This window comes from Ceratotherium simum, chromosome 3, assembly GCF_057802395.1.
Source record: "Ceratotherium simum simum isolate JZ-2026a chromosome 3, ASM5780239v1, whole genome shotgun sequence".
Taxonomy (NCBI): domain Eukaryota; kingdom Metazoa; phylum Chordata; class Mammalia; order Perissodactyla; family Rhinocerotidae; genus Ceratotherium; species Ceratotherium simum.
In genome coordinates, this window is record NC_141902.1 from 77,990,437 (window position 1) to 78,009,034 (window position 18,598).

Sequence of the window (18,598 nt, forward strand, 5' to 3'; positions counted from 1 at the left end):
CTTTACATCTATGCACACCCACTACGGGCCATTCTGTAGGAGCCAACGAACATGCTCAGTCCTCTACCCACAGCCTCATGGGTTTCTACCTCTTCTCGTTGGGAAACTTTAGCCCATTTTATGAAATATGGCTTAACCCATCATCTCCCTCAATCACGTGGTAATAGACTGAATATTGTTTAGTGTCTGTCCATCACACTAACGCACAAGTTGTGGCCAGGAATGACCACTATGCCTGACGTGTGATGAAGTCCACACTGCCAGTGCGTTCTTGCGGGGCCTGAGACAGCTTCTCTGCTTACAGGGCAACCTCCCTCCTGACTACCACATCAGCCTCATAGACATAGGGCTCGTGCTGGAGTACCTCATGGGAGGCGCCTACCGCTGCAACTACACTCGGAAGAGCTTTCGGACCCTTTACAACAACTTGTTTGGACCCAAAAGGGTAGAACTAAGTGAACGTGTGGTGTTCTGTGGTTTCTGGAGTCACATGTGGTTCCCTGCTGTCCTTTTCAGTAACTCAGCCTGTTCAAAGCCAAGCTCATCACCCCATCCCCAAGCACACCTAGCCCTCCTCCTGCAGCGACTCAGGTGTGAGGCCTCAGCCTCCCTACAGACGCCCAGCCTTCACCCAGAGCCACTCTCCTTCACCCCTTAGCAAATGGGGCACTCAGCCCATCCAGTGCAGCTGCCCTCCGTCCTTTGTCTACAAGAGCCCTCCTCCTGGCCTCATTAGTCCCTGCCCTTTCCAATCCACCCTACCAGCCGTGCAACCCTTGTCTTCTAAAGCAAGGGATGCAACAGTGCACTTGCTGCTCAAAAACTCCCAGTGCTCCCCACCGCCTGAAGAATCACTGCCAAGCTCAGCATCACAGCATCCGAGGCTCTCCACCAGCATCCCCACCCTGTCGTGGGAGACCATGCACCTCCACCGAAATCAAATTGTACTCCTGGGCCAGCCATGTCTTTCCCAGATCAAAATACTGCTCTTATCACAAGCCCTACTCAAATGTCAGATATTCCATGAAGCCCTCCTCTCTCTCTCGACTTAGAGTCCCTGTAGCTCTGTGTCTGCATTTCTGTTAGGGAACTTCTCTGGTTCCACCTGCATTAAGGGTCACGTGTCTTCATGTCTTTCTCTTCAGCTGACTTCAGCTGACAGATGCAGAGTTTCCATATTAAAGCATTTCCTTTTTCCTTGGATATTGTCCATAATTGTTAATGATACAAAGTACTTTTTAATCTATTATTATATCTCCTACTAACAATACTACTAACGTTAGTTATCGGAGTAAATTGATTTTTTTCTTCCCTTTCATTATGCAGCCTAAAGCTCTTAAACTTCTGGGGATGGAAGTAAGTAGGATTTGTTTTCAATAGGTCTGTGATATCTTGGTCAAATATATGTAGCCATCTTCATTTGTGTTTGTTTAACATAAAATTGAATGTTTGTTTTCCATGAATAAATCCACTACACTACGCACCAAAATTTACTTAGATGATTTCGTTGAATTATATAAAAGGATCACAGACATTTAAAAAAAGATAAAAACTACTCGATTCATTTTATGGCGTTAGCAAAACCATGGTTTCAAAAACAGACAAAGATTAAACAAAAAAACTAGAGAATATTGCCACGTATATACGCAAAAATCATAAAACACCAAAAGAAATTCAATGGAACATTTCTAAAGTCCTAAACAAGTAACTAAAGTCTTCTAAGAATGCAAATATAATTTAATGTAGTAAGTCTTTAATATATTGCATCATATCAATAAGTCAAAGAAGGAAAACAGTATGATGTGATCATTTTTCAATAGACACTAAAGAGGAATTGAAAAAATGTAAACAGATTCCTTAACTTTTTTAAAAAGTTAGTTTACTAGAAAGAGAATGCTAAAATCAACATACTCTCAGATATGATTAAAATACATGTATACATTATAGTAAGAGGAAACCTATTACAGAGCAGTGGCTCACTGGAGTCATTTCTATTAAAGAACAAGACAAGCATACCCACTATCATTGGTATCATAATTATCCCCATTAGTTTTTGAAATTGTTCTTTTAAAATTGTACCACGTGGCCAGCCCCGTGGCTTAGCGGTTAAGTGCTCGTGCTCCGCTGCTGGTGGCCTGGGTTGGGATCCCGGGCGTGCACCAACACACCGCTTCTCTGGCCGTGCTGAGGCCGCATCCCACATACAGCAACTAGAAGGATGTGCAGCTATGACATACAACTATCTACTAGGGCTTTGGGGGGAAAAAATAAATAAATAAAATCTTTAAAATTAATTAATTAATTAAAATAAAATTGTACCACGTGAAAAAAATAAATATTAAACAAAAAAATACCTAAAACAGGAGTTTTAGGTATTTTAGGGAGAAAATAACTATCAGCAAAATATATTATTTTGTATCTAGAAAACCCAGGAAAATCAACTAAAGTTTCCTCACAATAGGACAGAAGTACCCAGAAATGACCTTAATGAGGAACCTTAAGAACGAATCTCTTCTCAAATAAATTCTCAAATTTACCTTCTCAAATAAATTCATGAGTTAAAAGCATCCCAATTTCTGTATGGATTCAGGGTAGAAGGTTTGGATTCTGTGTTCACGATTAAGACTGACCCTTAGCACTGTCACATCAGAGTTGACGGAGTTGTTGTCCTATAAGTGTTATGATATGGAGCTTTCTGTAATTTCCTATTCTCTCAAATTCTTTACATCATTCTAGGGTTTATCTGTTCAGTAAAGATTCACCTGCAGAATAGTCTGGGTCCACTCCTCTTTTTTAGAGGCATATCTTTCACTACCTTTATAATAATGTTTATAGTATGAGTCCATTCAGGCTATTTTCTAGACTAAGTTTGGTCATTTATATTTTCCCAAAAAACAATTAATTTCATCTAGACTTTCAAGTTCATTGGTATAAACTTTTCTATAGGAGTCTAATTTTTTAAATCTCCTCAATATCTTGGTTGTGCGCCCTTTCTTCTTCTGATATTTTTTTTTAAATTTATATCTTCTTTCTTTTTTTTCGTAACCAAACTTGCCTACATATTTGGTATTTTTGCTTTATCAAGCAACTTTTCTTTTTTCTGTCTTCTATTTTATTAATATCTGTTTTATCTATTTATTTATTTTTAGTAGAAAATCCTTTTATTTTCCTTCTTTGCTCCTTGGTTTTTTGTTTGTTTGTTTTGAGGTAACATTGGTTTACAACATTACATAAATTTCAGGTGTACATCATTATATTTCAACTTCTGTGTAGACTGCATCGTGTTCATCACCCAAAGTCTAGTTTCCATCTGTCACCATACAAATGTCCCCCTTTGCCCTTTTCACCCTCCCCCCAACCCCTTCCTCTCTAATGACCACCAACGTGTTCTCCATATCTGTGTTTATTTATTGTTTTTTTAATCTTCCACATATGAGTGAAATCATACAGTATTTGTCTTTCTCCATCTGACTTATTTTGCTTAATTATCTGCTTTATTTTTATTCATTCCTTCCATATACTTTCTATAGAGTTACTGTATTATTTTTATTGACTCCACTTGAAAGTGATGTTCGCTTATTTTCAATCTTCCAAGTGCATGAAAGGTATATATTTTTCTCTGAGCATTGTTTTCATGTTATTCCACAGGTTTGGGTAAGTAGAACCTTCATTGCCATTCATTTCTAAATAGTTTATAATTTTCTCTCTAATACAAGAGTTATTTATAAGTGTGTTTTAAATTTTCCTGATACAGACTTTTGTTGTTGTTGTAAGTCTACTGATTTCTAGTTTTATTCCTTGAATGTAGACTACATGATTTCTAATATCTGGTTTGTTGAGATAGAAAATCTCAAAGGAATTGGGGTTTAATGCCTAGTGGATTTTCTTAATGATCCATGTATGTTGGAAACAAACGTGTACTCTCAGTTTGTTGGGTACAATTCTTATATTTACAAACTTGGTATTTATGTTATTCAATTTGCTTCTATATTTACTAATTTTTTCAATTTCATTTCTAAGTGAAGTGTGTTTAGAGACTCTTACTGTGATTGTGGATGTGTCAATTTCTCTTTATACTTCCAGCTCATATCTCTTGTTGTTATATTGGGCTGTTTCTCTTTTTCTTGTTGATTTGTGGCAGTTCTTTGCATTTTAGGGAAATTAACCCCTGTTTGTTATATTCTCTCTCTAGCAGTCTTACAATTATTTTAAGAGAATTTGCATACAATTAATATTTTGAGAATATTGTATATTATTGAAAGGTTGGCTTAAAAGGGCTTCTGTTTTACAACATTTTGTTAGCCATTAGTGGATTTTTATTTGATTTGATATATTCTTGAAAATAAAGCTAAGTTTATTTTTAAATTTCTATAATGTCAATTTTTAACTTGTGTAGAACAACCTTCCCTAAATTACTGTAACTGTCGTTTTACTGTGACAAATTAGAAAATTAGAACAAAATCATTTGGCAAGATACAATAGTTTCAATAAAAATGTTATGACAACTCATTATGAGGTTATAAAAATCGAGTCAGTCATGGGGCCGTCCCCGTGGCATAGCAGTTAAGTGCGCGCACTCCGCTACTGGCGGCCCGGATTCGGATCCTGGGCGCGCACCCATGCACCGCTTGTCAGGCCATGCTGTGGCGGTGTCCCATATAAAGTGGAGGAAGATGGGCACGGATGTTAGCCCAGGGCCAGTCTTCCTCAGCAAAAAGAGGAGGATTGGCAGATGTTAGCTCAAGGCTGACCTTCCTCACAAAAAAAAAAAAAAAAAAAAAAAATTGGGTCCGTCATGAACAACATGTGATAGGAACTGGAGAGCTAGGCTACCCCAGGCCGGAGCCTCTCCAGCTGTGTGGATGTGGGCAAATTATTCGGACTTTCGGCCACAACTTCCTCATCTGAGGGAATGGAAGAAATTCACAACTTCTCAGAGTTATAAAAATACAAGTAGATAATTGATGGGAAAGCTGTTTGCAAAAGAACAAATATCTGTTTCTATTATTCCACTGAGTATTGAAGTCTTAGCCTGGAATAGTCTGAGCCCCACATGTTTCCATGATGCTCCCATGTCTCACCCCCAATTCTCCAGCATCATAATCCCTTTAGGAAATGGGAAATGTTGGCTTTCCATTTGTACCACATGCATAAAAGGACAAAGCTCCTCCAAAATGGAACATTTGCTCCCTTAAACCATTGGTCGAGAAACCTGAGACATTTTTGTATCCTCTTTTAGATATTTCCTATTAATTTATGGTTCATCTGTGTCTGGCAAACAAGTGTTGATATTGGAAGACTTCCCTGAGGAAATAAACTGTGGGCTTTATCTCTCCCATGGTGCTACTTGTATTTAAGTTGTTTTTTTTTTTGTTTTCAGTTTTGCAGCAGCTCCTCCAATTTTAAAGGCTTCTAAAAAAACTGCTAACCCGGGGGTATAAGTTCTTCAAACAGTAGTGTGTCTTTTCAGTTCATTTGGTTTTAGGTGGTCTACTAATCATAATAAACATGTGCATCTTTTCAAAAGAATTAATATTCTAAGTGGAAACCTCAGATGTACTTAAGAAATCTCTTTATTACTTCCGACAGAAAGTCTTTCCTTTTTCCAGTGGTCCTGAAACCCTTTGTTGCACATTTATAGCAGAACCGTGAAAAATGTGCTTATCTCCATTCAGGATGATGAGCCTCCAGCCAAAGGGAAGAAAAAGAAAAAGAAGAAAAAGGAGGAAGAGATCGACATCGATGTGGACGATCCTGCTGTGAGTCGTTTCCAGTACCCCTTCCACGAGCTGATGGTGTGGGCTGTGCTGATGAAACGCCAAAAAATGGCGGTCTTCCTATGGCAGCGAGGCGAGGAGAGCATGGCCAAGGCCCTGGTGGCTTGTAAGCTCTACAAGTCCATGGCCCACGAGTCCTCTGAGAGTGAGCTGGTGGACGATATCTCCCAGGATTTGGACAACAACTCAAAGTTAGTGTCTCAAGGGAATCTAAAAACCAGGAGAGATTATTGTCCTGAGTACTTGTCCCTTTGAGGGGAGGGGTAGCAAATGGATTTCTCAGTTAAGTACAATTATGTTTAAAGCTTGTTCATAAATCACTTTGTCCCTCATGTCAATATTTTTTCCTTCTGTCTCTCTGAGGTATTTCTGGATGGTCATCGCTTTTGTTTTCTGCCTTCTCATGCAAATTATTGAAATAAAATTTTAATACAAAGACAATGAAACAGATTTCCATAAGGAAACACACACTCAGAGGAATACAACTTTAGTGAACCTGTGCCCTTGGACTTGACCTTCACAAGTACCTCTGTTTTTCTCCTCCTTAGGTGGGACAAGAGGGCTACAGGCGGCTGAAGTTGGGTATTACCCTTCCCCTAGCCCAGTTAGGCTGAAATAAGACCCCAATAGGCTAGGCTCTGGTTAACTAGTTTCTCCTGAGGACAGACCTTGTTAAGAACAGAGTACTCTGGTGTATTTCAATATGGTTCCTTTGCCCCTCCCCCTGCCAGCAGCATGAGGGGATTTTTCTCCAGTCTTTTCTGAGAGAACTTGGTGGGGCTCCTGGAGGTAAAACTCACAAAAGTATGTGCACACTCCCCTAAGACTGAGCCCCCTGGAGTTATTAGCTCTCAGACTTGTCCGCATGAGCCTCCAGCGATTTGTGAATCACAGTTCAGGTTTTTCTACCCTGGCACTGGTTCTGGAGAAGGTTTTTGCTCGTGGGTTTCTGCTCCGGTAAGTTGTGATTCTCTGTATCCGCCTGTCCGTCTCTCCAATTTGGGGGAGCAGCAGTTTGCCCTGTGACCTCAATTCTCTGATGAATGTAGAAGAGTTGTTGATTTTGAGTTTTGTCCGCTTCTTACTTATCATTAGGATGCAGTGGCAACTTCCAAACCCCTTACATGAAGAACCGGAAACTGGAAGTCCCAGCACAACTTTATAGACACATGAACTTGAGTCACATACAGGCAACTCTGCCAACATCTAGCTTCTTTGTTTTCTGAAGCACACTGCTTTTATTTTGGACTCTATTTCCAAAATCATTAGCTGATTTCTCAGTGTCACGTATTCAAGGCTGTCTATAAATGGGGACGTGTTCCCCTGCCTCAGTGGGTTGGTCAACGCCATCCCTCTGCTTCCTGGAGGACTCTCATGGTTATGTGTCTCCCTGCAGCATGCAGGACCTGAGACCAGAAGGGACTGCAGCATGCATGCCTCTCAGGGAACAGAGAAGGCCATTCCCCCATACGTAATTCCACCCTTCTTCATCCTTCAGCTCATAATTGGAATAAAATCTTCTATAAAATGGAGAAACAAAAACAGAGAAGGGTAATCACTATGGGACTATATTTTAACCACATTCCATGAAAAAATATTGAAGGAACTTGGAATGTTTATGACTATCATTAAATATTTGAATCAGGGTCATGTGGAAAAAGGAATAAATTTTATGTTCACAATTCAGCTTGTGTCACCTTCTCCACCCCCCACCCTTGGCTCCCATCACTTCCCCCGACACACACCCCTAGCAATTAGGCCCTCCCTGCTCTGGGCCCCCACGACAACTAGACTTTGTCTCTATCGTAGTGCTGAGAGTGTTGAATTCTCTTGTAATCAATGTCTTATTGAAGTATTACACACATACAGAGAAAGGCACATATCCCAAATGTACAGCTTGGTGACTGTTCACAAACGGAACACACTGGTTTGACCAACACCCAGATCAAGAAACAGGACCCTACCTGCACCCGAGAGCCCTCCTGGTGCTCTCTTTCAATGTCCACCTGCCCACTCCACAAAGGGTAGCCACCATTCTGACTTCCAATCCCACAAGGGCTGTTTTTGAACTCACCTTTGCTGTCCTTTCTGTCTGCATCCCTGTTCTGTGAACACTTGAGGGTGTGTCCCTGGGGAGAGAAAGGCAGATTTGGGGTCAACCTAAAACCCCATTTGCAGCAAGAGCAGTCAGCCCCCAACGTAACTGAGCTTGGAGCCCTAGCCCCAGCTGTCCCCCTCTGGGGACATACCCCACGAGCTTCCTGCTTGCAGAGGATTGGAAATCAAGAATTCCGTGTCCTTTGGCTCCATGATGTCCCTGTGGATGTCTCTCTCTAACAAAGAGTGTGTGGCCACTGCGGCTTCAGCCCCTACTTCATTTCTTTCCCTCCAGGGACTTTGGCCAGCTGGCTGTGGAGTTGTTAGATCAGTCCTATAAGCACGACGAGCAGATTGCCATGAAACTGCTCACCTATGAGTTGAAAAACTGGAGCAACTCGACCTGCCTCAAGCTAGCCGTCGCAGCCAAACACCGGGACTTCATCGCTCACACCTGCAGCCAGATGCTGCTGACCGACATGTGGATGGGACGGCTGCGAATGAGGAAAAATCCCGGCCTAAAGGTATGTATGCCGTGGCTGTCAGACTGGTAAGGACAATGTAGTGACAAGTGACATCTATGAGCTCTTACTCTGCCTGGCTGAGCTAAGCATTTCCTGTGGATTAGTTCACTTATTCCTCTGAACATCCCTGGAGGGAGATGCCATGACAATTCTTGTCTTACAGAGGGAGAACCTGAAACTTTGAGACTAAGTAACTTGCTAGGATCTGAGCTGGCAAGGCGTGGGTCCAGGACCTGAAGCCAGGTGGTCTAACGCTAGAACCCAACCAATCAGAGCATGGGGCTTAAGCTGGGAGTCCACCCTAAGTAAACATGCACCCCTGGGCAGCCCACCCACCCACCATTAAAGCAGGCACCTGAACTCTATTTCTACAGATTCCCTCACGACTTAGTGTGGTACTATTTTAGTTGGCCATGTTTTCATTACATGGGTTTTTTGAGAGAATATGAAATTATAAAAGGGTTTGAAAAAGATTAGTGGGGAGAAAATTGTGTTGCAATCAAATCCTAGCTCTTCTATTTACTGCTGTGAACTACTAGGTTATCTTAAGAAGAGATTCTAACCTTAGATGACCCAGCTCCATAATGGCAAGATTATACCTATCTCATGGGGTTGCTATGAAGATAAAGAAAAGCCAATCTATGTTTTACTGTGTAGCATGGTTCTGGAAAATAGAAAGAAGTCCATTTCTTTAAAATACAAATGTTATGCCTAACATCCAATTCTATATAATGCACTAAGCTGATGTTATATATAACTTTGGCTATTAATCAATAAATACTTTTCAGAATACCAAGAATAATGAGAAGATCCTAAAGGTTTTAAAGAAAATAAAACAGGTTACCTACAAAGGGATAAGCAGATTGGAATCAGACTTTTCATCAATGTCCTGAAATCTAGAAGGCACTGGAAAAAGGCCTTTACAGTTCTGAGGGGAAAACATTTGGAACCTGGAATTTTTTTTACCCAATCCAGCTATTTTAAGCACGAGGATGAAATATCTATTTAAAATAGGCAAAGATTCAAATTATATATCTTTTATATGGGCCCATTCAGAAAAACTACTCCATCAGCTATTCCAGCAAAAGAAGTGTAAAATTTACAAGAAAAAGGAGATGTGGAATGCAACAAATAAGCCCCAAGTTTCAAAAATCCCTGTATGAAAGCAGTGGAGCAGGATGAAAAGGCAGTCAGATCAAATGAGTACAAGGAGTCAGTGAGATCCAAGAAGAAAGTCCTCAAGAAGAACAGAAATGATTCCAATAAACGGACAGAGTGACTAAGACAAAAAAAGTACCAGGGATATAGGTTAGAAAAACAAAAATAGTTTATAATCCTTAACAAGAACATCCCTAATGAGAAAATAAAAGGGAGATCAAATTTCAGGAAAAAGAAAAAACTGCACACAAAAGTTAAGGTTCAGTTATGATTCAAATTAAAATTTGGAAAGATTTTAGCAATTGGCAGAATGTAAAAAAGACCACTTGACCTTTAATGCTACAAACATGTTCCTTTAGTGGCACAAGAATTCTACATTAAAACTGTAATCATAGCATGCCATGTGGCAGTGCAATAAACAGTACTTATATAGTAATAAAAAGAGAAATGCTTTGTATTGGTTTTCAGCTTTTAGAATAATCCCATAGACAAAGCATTGAAGACTTCAATATGGTTCCTAAACAGAATCCAAAAGCTATCAAGTATGAAAATACAAAAGCAAAGGTACAGCTGAGAAAAGTTGGTGGTGGAAGGGGGAAGGGAAAGTGGTGATGTCCCCATGTTATAAAATGGGAATCAAGACTATCAAAAGGTGTTGAAACAAGAGATAAAGATTTCAGTTTATTATGAAAGTTACAAAGACAACTCCGTAGGAACTGAAAATACTGAGGTGGATATTAAAAATGGGAGTGAGGCAGAATGGGATGAAATAACATCAAGTCTTGTCTAAAATAATAGGATGTCAATAGACAGTACTTAAATTAAGAAAAATAGCAATATAAGATATCACTTATATTGTTAAAAATATGAAAGTATCAATAAGAACTAAAACAAGAAATAGAAGTGATTGTCTCAAACTGTAATTCAAAAATTTCTCTTAAAGACAAATGACACAAAACTATATATTAAAAAAAACACATTGTGAACCTGATTATATCAACCCAGCACAACCAACATCAAGACAAATTTTAATAAAATTATTGAATTTTAACAAAAAAGAAAAACTCTTTGGGCATCTAGGGAAAAAAAGCAACTTATAAGGAAAAGAAAATTAGATTATCATCAGACTTTTAACCACAACCATTTATGTTAGGGAAAAAAAAAAAGATGTGTATTATACGAAGATAGTCCCAGAAAGAAAATGTGAAGCAAGGATTTTATACCCAGCAAAAGTGACTGTCAAATACAAAGGGGACGCCTAAACTGTTACCTCTTGGTAAAAAGAACTCAAGGGAATATTGTTCCTATGAGCCCTTTCTGAAGAATCTTTTAGGGAATGAGTTTCCCGAGAACCAAAATAACCAGAGAGGCATTAGCATAAGGACAGATGGTGAGCGTCAGATATATATTTACTGGCAGTGCTGAGACTAAATGAGGGTTAAGAGGGAGAGAGTAAGTATGTAACGGCTATATGTTCTGATAATGTAGATATAATACAACCATTCAAAAAATAAGAGGAGAATAGGGAGCACCTATGCAAAAAAAATTGTAACTCTTTTCAGTAATCATAATTGATAGTAGTAGTATTAAAGTTTTTATTCTGAAACTATAAAGTTAAAGCAACTGAGCAATGATGGGATATTTTATTCTATCATCCTGTCTGTTCTCAAGAACTAGGACTCAATGTGGAATGAAAGGAAACACAGATGTAACCTAGAAGAGGGTAAGTAAGCCTATAGTGCTTAATTGGAAGTATCAATATGAACTCATTCCAGCTCTACTAATGAAAAGCCTAGAAACAATGACCTATCTAAAAGCAATGAACATCCCTAGAGCCAGATTGTGGTCTTGAAATACCATTTCCCACTAACTGAAGCCAGAACTTCTTGGAGAAATGGTTGGTTCTAGGTCTGGAACAGGAAATGTACAAGATGAGCCTGGAACATCCTGATGCACCAGATGGCAAAGAAGCTGTCAAAGACCAGTAGGGTTAGATCAAGGGGAACCAGGAGCGATTTGAAGAGACTTCCACTGGCCAAAGATGGGACAATTTGACTTTCAATAATACTATTAATAGCAATGGATTGAAACATATCACACATGTTTAAATCCATGAGTTCATAACAATATTTTAAAAAAATAATCAGTTGCCTTCAGTAGGTGATAGGAAACCAATTCATTATCTTGAAAACAGGCAAATAAAGGGAAAGAACCAAGCATTTATCCTGTGTTTCCTATATGAACTGTACCATGAGTAGATGAGGGAAATGCTTCTTTGCGAAATTATTTCAGTTAAGAAATGAAAAACAAATAATAGATTTAGATCACCAATTTTCAACACTCGGTGAGTTAATGAATCTGGGATTGAGCATCAATGGCTGCTAACATCACCAAAAGAGAGACAATCTGCTTCCTGATAAAAGAACACACCATCTACAGTCTTGCCAAAAGGCCTGAACCTGGGTCTGGTGAGGCTTCTGTGTGCAGCTGCCAGTTGGCAGGAAATAACAGGGACAGGGGAGCATCTCGAATGGCACATGAGTCTTGCAATGCCCAAAATCCACTCCGTGATCAACTCTACAGGTCCAAATCCTCTCGCTCTTCAACAGATAAATTGTCAGGAAATGTGTATTTAAAAAAAAAGTTTAAAAACATACCAGAATTGTAAAGGGCAAGATTAAGCTGTAGTGTGCACAGCAGTGCTGCCCGAGAAATAAAATGCCAGCCACATATGTCATTTTAAATTTTCTAGTTACAAAAAGTAAAAATTTTTTGTGATAAAGTTTTTTTAAAGTACATTGTAAAAAGCCAAAAAGAAACCGTTGAAATTGATTTTAAAACACTTAATCCAGTATATATAAAATATTATCATTTCAACATCTTATCAATAGTAAATCACTAATGAGATAATCTGTATTCTTTAGTTATACTAAGTCTTTGAAATCCAGTGGGTATGCTGCACTTTCAGCACATCCCAATTTGGACCAGCTACATTTCAGGTGCTAGGGAGCAACATGTAGCTCGTGGTACCCAAACTGGACAACCCAGGTTTAGGGATGCACACTCAGGTGATAAAGATGCAAAATACAGAAGGAATTGCTTCCTCAAAAGTCAGGATGGTAGTTCCTTTTGGAGAGAGGCTTGTGATGGGGACCAGGTACATGGAGGGGCTTCTACAGCGGCTGACACTGGCCAATTTTATGACCCAGTTATGATTGTAAGGATGCTCACCTCATAACGATTCACTAATATATGCCTTTATTTGATGTGCTTTTTTGTATCTGTGTTTCATTTTATGTAAAAAAGTTTACAAGAGTTTGCCCTGGGCAGCAGGATTTGAGAAGTGGAGGGATATGGCAGGAGACCTTCCCTTTTCACTATGAGTCTATCTAGGCTATTCAGTTTTCAACCACATGCCTGCATTACTTCAATTTTTTAAATATTAATAAATAAAATTCAGAAAAAGAGACCCAAGAAAGTTAAGTTGCTATCATTTCCTTCTTTTTTTTTAATTAATGCTCCTTTTAAATATTATGTATACCATACATATATTATGTATATTATGTATACCAAAAAGTGGAAATATTTTTAAGCATCAAATTTCCCTCGAAGCATTTCTAAATTTGCAATGTAAAAATATAATTATTTTGGGGCCGGCCCAGTGGCATAGTGATCAAGTTCGCACGCTCTGCTTCAGCGGCCTGGAGTTTGTGGGTTCAGATCCTGGTTGTGGACCTACACACCACTTATCAAGCCATGCTGTGGCAGGCATCACACACATAAAGTGGAGGAAGATGGGCACAGATGTTAGCCCAGGGCCAATCTTCCTCAACAAAAAGAGGAGGATTGGCAAGGGATGTTAGCTCAGGGCTAATCTTCCTCACCAAAAATAATAATAATAATAATAATAATAATAATAATAATAATAATTTTGGGCCAGCCCCAGTGGCCTAGTGGTTAAGTTCAGTGTGCTCTGCTTTGGCAGCCCGGGTTTGGTTCCTGGGTGTGGACCTACACCACTCATCTGTCAGTGGCCATGTTGTGGCAGCGGCTTCATACAAAAAAAAAAAAGAGCAAGATTGGCAGCAGATGTTACCTCAGGGCGAATCTTCCTCAGAAGAAAAAATTTATATATGTGTATATGTATATTTTATATAATATAACATATTATATTTTATATAATAAAATAAGTAATTATATATATATAATTATTCTAAAGTAGGGACTGTTTGGATTGTTCTTTGCAATTTAATTTTTTGAATAAGTAACATAATATGCACATGGTTTAAAATTTTTAAACTATTTAAAAGGATATGACAATCCCTCCCATGCCTGTCCCCCATTTGCCCTGATCCCACCTGGTGGCAACCGCTGATATTTGTTTCTTGTGTATCTTTCCACATATAAAGCTACTATGAATAAATATCCTTACTGTTTCCTCTTTTTCACAAGAGTTGGCATACTCATTGTTTTGTACCTTGCTTTTTCACTTAATCTGGGAGCTCTTTCCATATTATTACATAGAAATTTCTTCCTCAGCTGGGTTGTATTCCATAATTACAGTAGGCCACCGTTTATTTGGCCAGTCCCCACTGAGGCGTGGAGGTCACTCCCGTCTTGTGGTGCTGTACTCACTGCCACAACGAATGCTCTTAGACATAAATCATGTCTCACATATCTGTTAGATAAATGTCCAGAAGTGGAACTGGTGGCCCCACAGGGACAAGCACATGCAATTTTGATAGGCTGGACCAGCCTCCCTCTGTGGGGTCATCCCAATCTACACTTCTACCAACTGTGTAGGTGAATGTCTGTTTTCCCGCAGTCTCACCAACACAGCGTTTGAGCAAACTTTTGAATATTTCCAATCTGATGGTAAACAATGATATCTCTGTGCTGTTACTTTGCATTTATCTTATTATGAGTGAGGGTGAGCACGTTTTCCTGTCAGTACCAACATCTCTCAGTTCATAGTCTTGACTCGTTTTTCTGCTGGGGCGTTGGAATTTTCCTCCTCGATTTCTAGGAGCTCCTTTTGAATTAGAATGATTAGCCCTTTGCCTGTCACATGAGCTGCAAATATGTCTTCCCATGAGTTATGTTTTACTTTGGTTACATCATTTTTTGCTGTGCAGAAGTTTGTGCTCTTTTTAAGTACCAAATATATTGATCTTTTCTTTGATTGCTTCTTTTTTTTATTAACATTTTTCTAAATTAAAGTATAATTTCTGCTTGATTAAGAGGCATAATTAGAAAGGCCTTGCCCCACCCATCCACTTATAAGAATTCTCATGTGATTATTTTTAGTTGTTTTACATTCTTCCCCCTACCACACACACCCCGTTTTTTTTTCTTTCATTCATGAAGTCTTGAAGCTAGATGGAATTTATTCTGGTGTGAGATAAGGATCCAACTTAATTGTTTTCTAGATGATCTCCCAATTTCTCAATACCATTTACTAAATATTCCATCTTTATTCTTCCAATTTGAGGTGGTACTTTTACCATATACTAATTTTCTATGTGTATTTGAATCTATTTTTGGACCTTCTATTCTATTCCATTGTTCAGTCTGTTCATGCACCTGTACCACACTGTCTCAATTCTTGATGTTTTGTAATATGATTTTTAATATACAGTAGAAATAGCCACTTTGTGTTGTTCTTAATAATGGATTACTGAGGGGATATTTTCAAAATCAGCATTGAACATGGAGAACAGATTTCAGTATTGGAGACACACAGCACAGCACTGATAAAAATGACAACAAGGTTTTCTATCTATGGACCAAGGCATCCTCTTGTTGTCTAGATTGAGCCCAAGTCACTTTTGTCTTCCAACTCTTGGTCCATATATTCACATTTAAGTTATTTGTATATAAAGTATTTTAGATCTACTTCACCAGAGGTATTATTATATTTTATCTATTTATTTTTACTTATTATATTTTAAAGTAAAGATTCTACCTGCTTTGAAACTTAATGTAAGTTCTTTGCTTTTTAAGTCAAGATTCCACATGATTCTGCTTGCTGTTCATCTAAAAAAATTTGGTGGATGTTCTTACATTTTTTATTGTCTGCAATACTACCAATGTACCAAAATGAGCCACAGAACATTAAAGCAGAGATAAACCTGTTTCAGAGCTGCTAGATTATTGAGTAATGTTGATGGTTATAATTTTAAAATTTTACCTATACTAAGAAAATTTTTGAGAATTGCCATAGCTTAAAATTTTATTTTTCTGGGGCTGGCCTGGTAGTGTAGCGTTAAGTTTGCACACTCTGCTTCGGCGGCCCGGGGTTCGTGGGTTTGGATCCAGGGCGTGGACCTACACACCACTCATCAAGCCATGCTGTGGTGGCATCCCGCATACAAAATAGAGGAAGATTGGCACAGATGTTAGCTCAGGGACAATCCTCCTCAAGCAAAAAGAGGAAGATTGGCAAGAGATGTTAGCTCATGGCCAGTCTTCCTCATCAAAAAAAAAAAAATTTTATTTTTGTCATCATACATAGGTTATAATGGGGATTCTTCTTCCACCCACCATCTTGTTTTTGGAATTTCGCACACATGATGACTTCTCGTATCAAACATCCAAGGAAAACGAAGATGGCAAAGAAAAAGAAGAGGAAACTATGGTCAGTGATACCCTTGATCATAAGAGTACTAATTTACTCTCATTTTCAAAATTGTTGAGATTTCTCTTACCATGAATTTAGAAACCACAGTAATTGGAGAAATTTTTATAATTATTTTTAAAGGTGCCTGTCTGTTAAGTATCGTGCTGGAGTATGTTGCATTTCCCACTTACCAACTGCTCATTGTGCGCTGTGCTCTGTCTTCCAGGATGCGAATGCAGATGCTGGCTCCAGAAAGGGGGATGAGGAGAATGAGCACAAAAAGCAAAGAAGTATTCCCATTGGCATGAGGATCTGTGAATTCTATAATGCGCCCATTGTCAAGTTCTGGTTTTACACCGTAAGACTTACTCGTTAGCATTTGCCATTTAGGGTATTCTGAACACTTAGATATGTTAGAATCAGGAAAAAATGTCAAGAGCTTGAAAAGTGTTTTTAAAAATCCCTGAATTAAAATGAATTGTGAAAATGAAACTAGGATTAATGCAGATCTTCAACTAAAATTGGATCTAGATATGTTGTCATATATTTATATGTATGCCGGAATGGGGCCATCCTAGCTCTAAATACACCATTCCATAAAGCAAAATAGGCATATTCTATTTGCTTAAGATGAAGGATTTTTTTAATGCCTTTAGTAATACAAACTTAGAGAAATATAGTTTTACTTAAAAATGAACAAAGAGGACTAGTGATTTAAAGAGCAAACTCACAGATGCCATTTTTTTCACAAAACTGGTGGGGTTACTACAGGGTGTGTGAACCCCGATCCTAAACTCCTGAAATAGGGGAGCAAATGAACTCTAAAGTGCACACACCAAGCCGACCCGGTTGGCCGCACACTCTCCTCCAGGTCTCTTTGGTGGCCACTATCTGGACAGCTCCAGGAGTGTGGCGAGCGCATAACAAGCAACAAGTGCAGACCTGGCCTTACGCACGCTAGCACTTCCGCAGATGGGCGGGGAAAAGAGAGTCGACGAGACCCGCGCAGATGGGAAGGCTGTGGGGGAAACTGACTTAGGAGCAGGCGGTCCCAGCAGGGGTGGCAGGCGCTCGATGTCTCCCACAACCATTGCAGTCTGGAGGAAGGACAAGACAACTCTTGAAGGTCCAAGCACCAAGCGGCAGCGCACGCCAGGCAGGCCCTGACACTGTGGTTCCATTCGTGACTGCGCGCGAGCAGGTGATGGGACGTAAGGAGCCGGGTCCCAGGCCATGGATGGGAGTGGATGAGGAGGGGCAGGAGCAGAGGCAGAGCTCTGGGGAACAGCACCTGGGGTGCCGCATGGGGACCCACGTCGCCCGTGGGCCTGGACACCCAACCTTTTGGCAGCCACACCTGGTGATGCAGCCAAACCATTGCTGCCCACCTGTTCTGGTCAGAACCAGCTGAGCACCAGGATGCGCCTGGCCTGCAGGAGAGCTCAGCACAGATGTGGCTGTAGAGGGCGGGGCCGCGAGGCCAAAGAGCCCCAGTCTCACCCCGGACTCTCTGAGTGGTATCTCTGGCCATGGGGGAGAGCATCGCACGTTTTACAGCTTCCCAGGGGATTCTGACGCAGCACAAATTTGAGAACTCTGGCTCTAATCCTCCTGCAAGGAGTAAATAGTGGATACAAGGGATTTTAACTCTATCCTGGTAAAGCTTACACAATCTGGAGGAGGGATCTTAAAAAAAAAAAAAAAAGACTTGCCAAATCACAAATACACATTTGCTAACACATGCTCCACCCCACCCCCCAAGACTTCAGAAGGGGCCTGTGCCAGTGAGGGGCCCTGTTACTGAAGATTCGCCAGCTTCACGGTGAATCAGCCTCAGACAATCAACTTCAGACCACCTCCCTCTACCTCATTCCACTCCCGTATACCTCACCCAACTCCCTCACACCTCCAAACTCCACATCTTTTCTTGCCACCAAAATAGGGACCTTGTTGTGGCCACAGCATATCACAGACATGTTAGTGCTAATTGAGGGGACTGGGGACAGCTGTGTGTGCGTGGGCAGACAGCTCCTTGTCCTCCCTCATAACCTCCCACATCCATCAGTAGTGGAAAGATTCAAGAGGGAAATTTTCCAGGCAGGAGAAGTAAATAACATTTTCCAATTTCCAGGAATGTAGAAGACACACCAGTAAACGATTAAAAGTTCCCCTATGTATCATAATTTCATGCAACTTCATAATTTCCCCCATGAAGGTGATAAAAGCAACAAATACACCTTCCTTTAGAAAATGAAATGTCAGCGCCCATATTGTGCTGAAGTATAAAATGCCCCTCCACCTGCCTCCAAGTTCTCTGTGTGCCCTGGGGATGGGAATGGAAGGTCCAGTCAGAATCGGTCCAGTCAGAAATGAAAATTTGTTTTAGAAGATGTGTCAACCTGAAAATAGAGTTTCAACATGTT

The 18,598-nt window shown here is 39.9% G+C and overlaps 1 protein-coding gene across 1 annotated transcript in view; it reads left to right on the forward strand.

The window, feature by feature from the left end:
- The window catches only part of TRPM1 (transient receptor potential cation channel subfamily M member 1), an 85,679-nt gene that overhangs the window by 36,064 nt on the left and 31,017 nt on the right, over positions 1-18,598 (forward strand). Inside the window, exons 15-20 of the mRNA XM_014788595.2 lie at positions 305-445; positions 1,327-1,356; positions 5,676-5,968; positions 8,170-8,398; positions 16,071-16,193; positions 16,402-16,533. Coding sequence (XP_014644081.2) covers positions 305-445; positions 1,327-1,356; positions 5,676-5,968; positions 8,170-8,398; positions 16,071-16,193; positions 16,402-16,533 — 948 coding nt within the window. The remainder of the gene's footprint in view (positions 1-304; positions 446-1,326; positions 1,357-5,675; positions 5,969-8,169; positions 8,399-16,070; positions 16,194-16,401; positions 16,534-18,598) is intronic.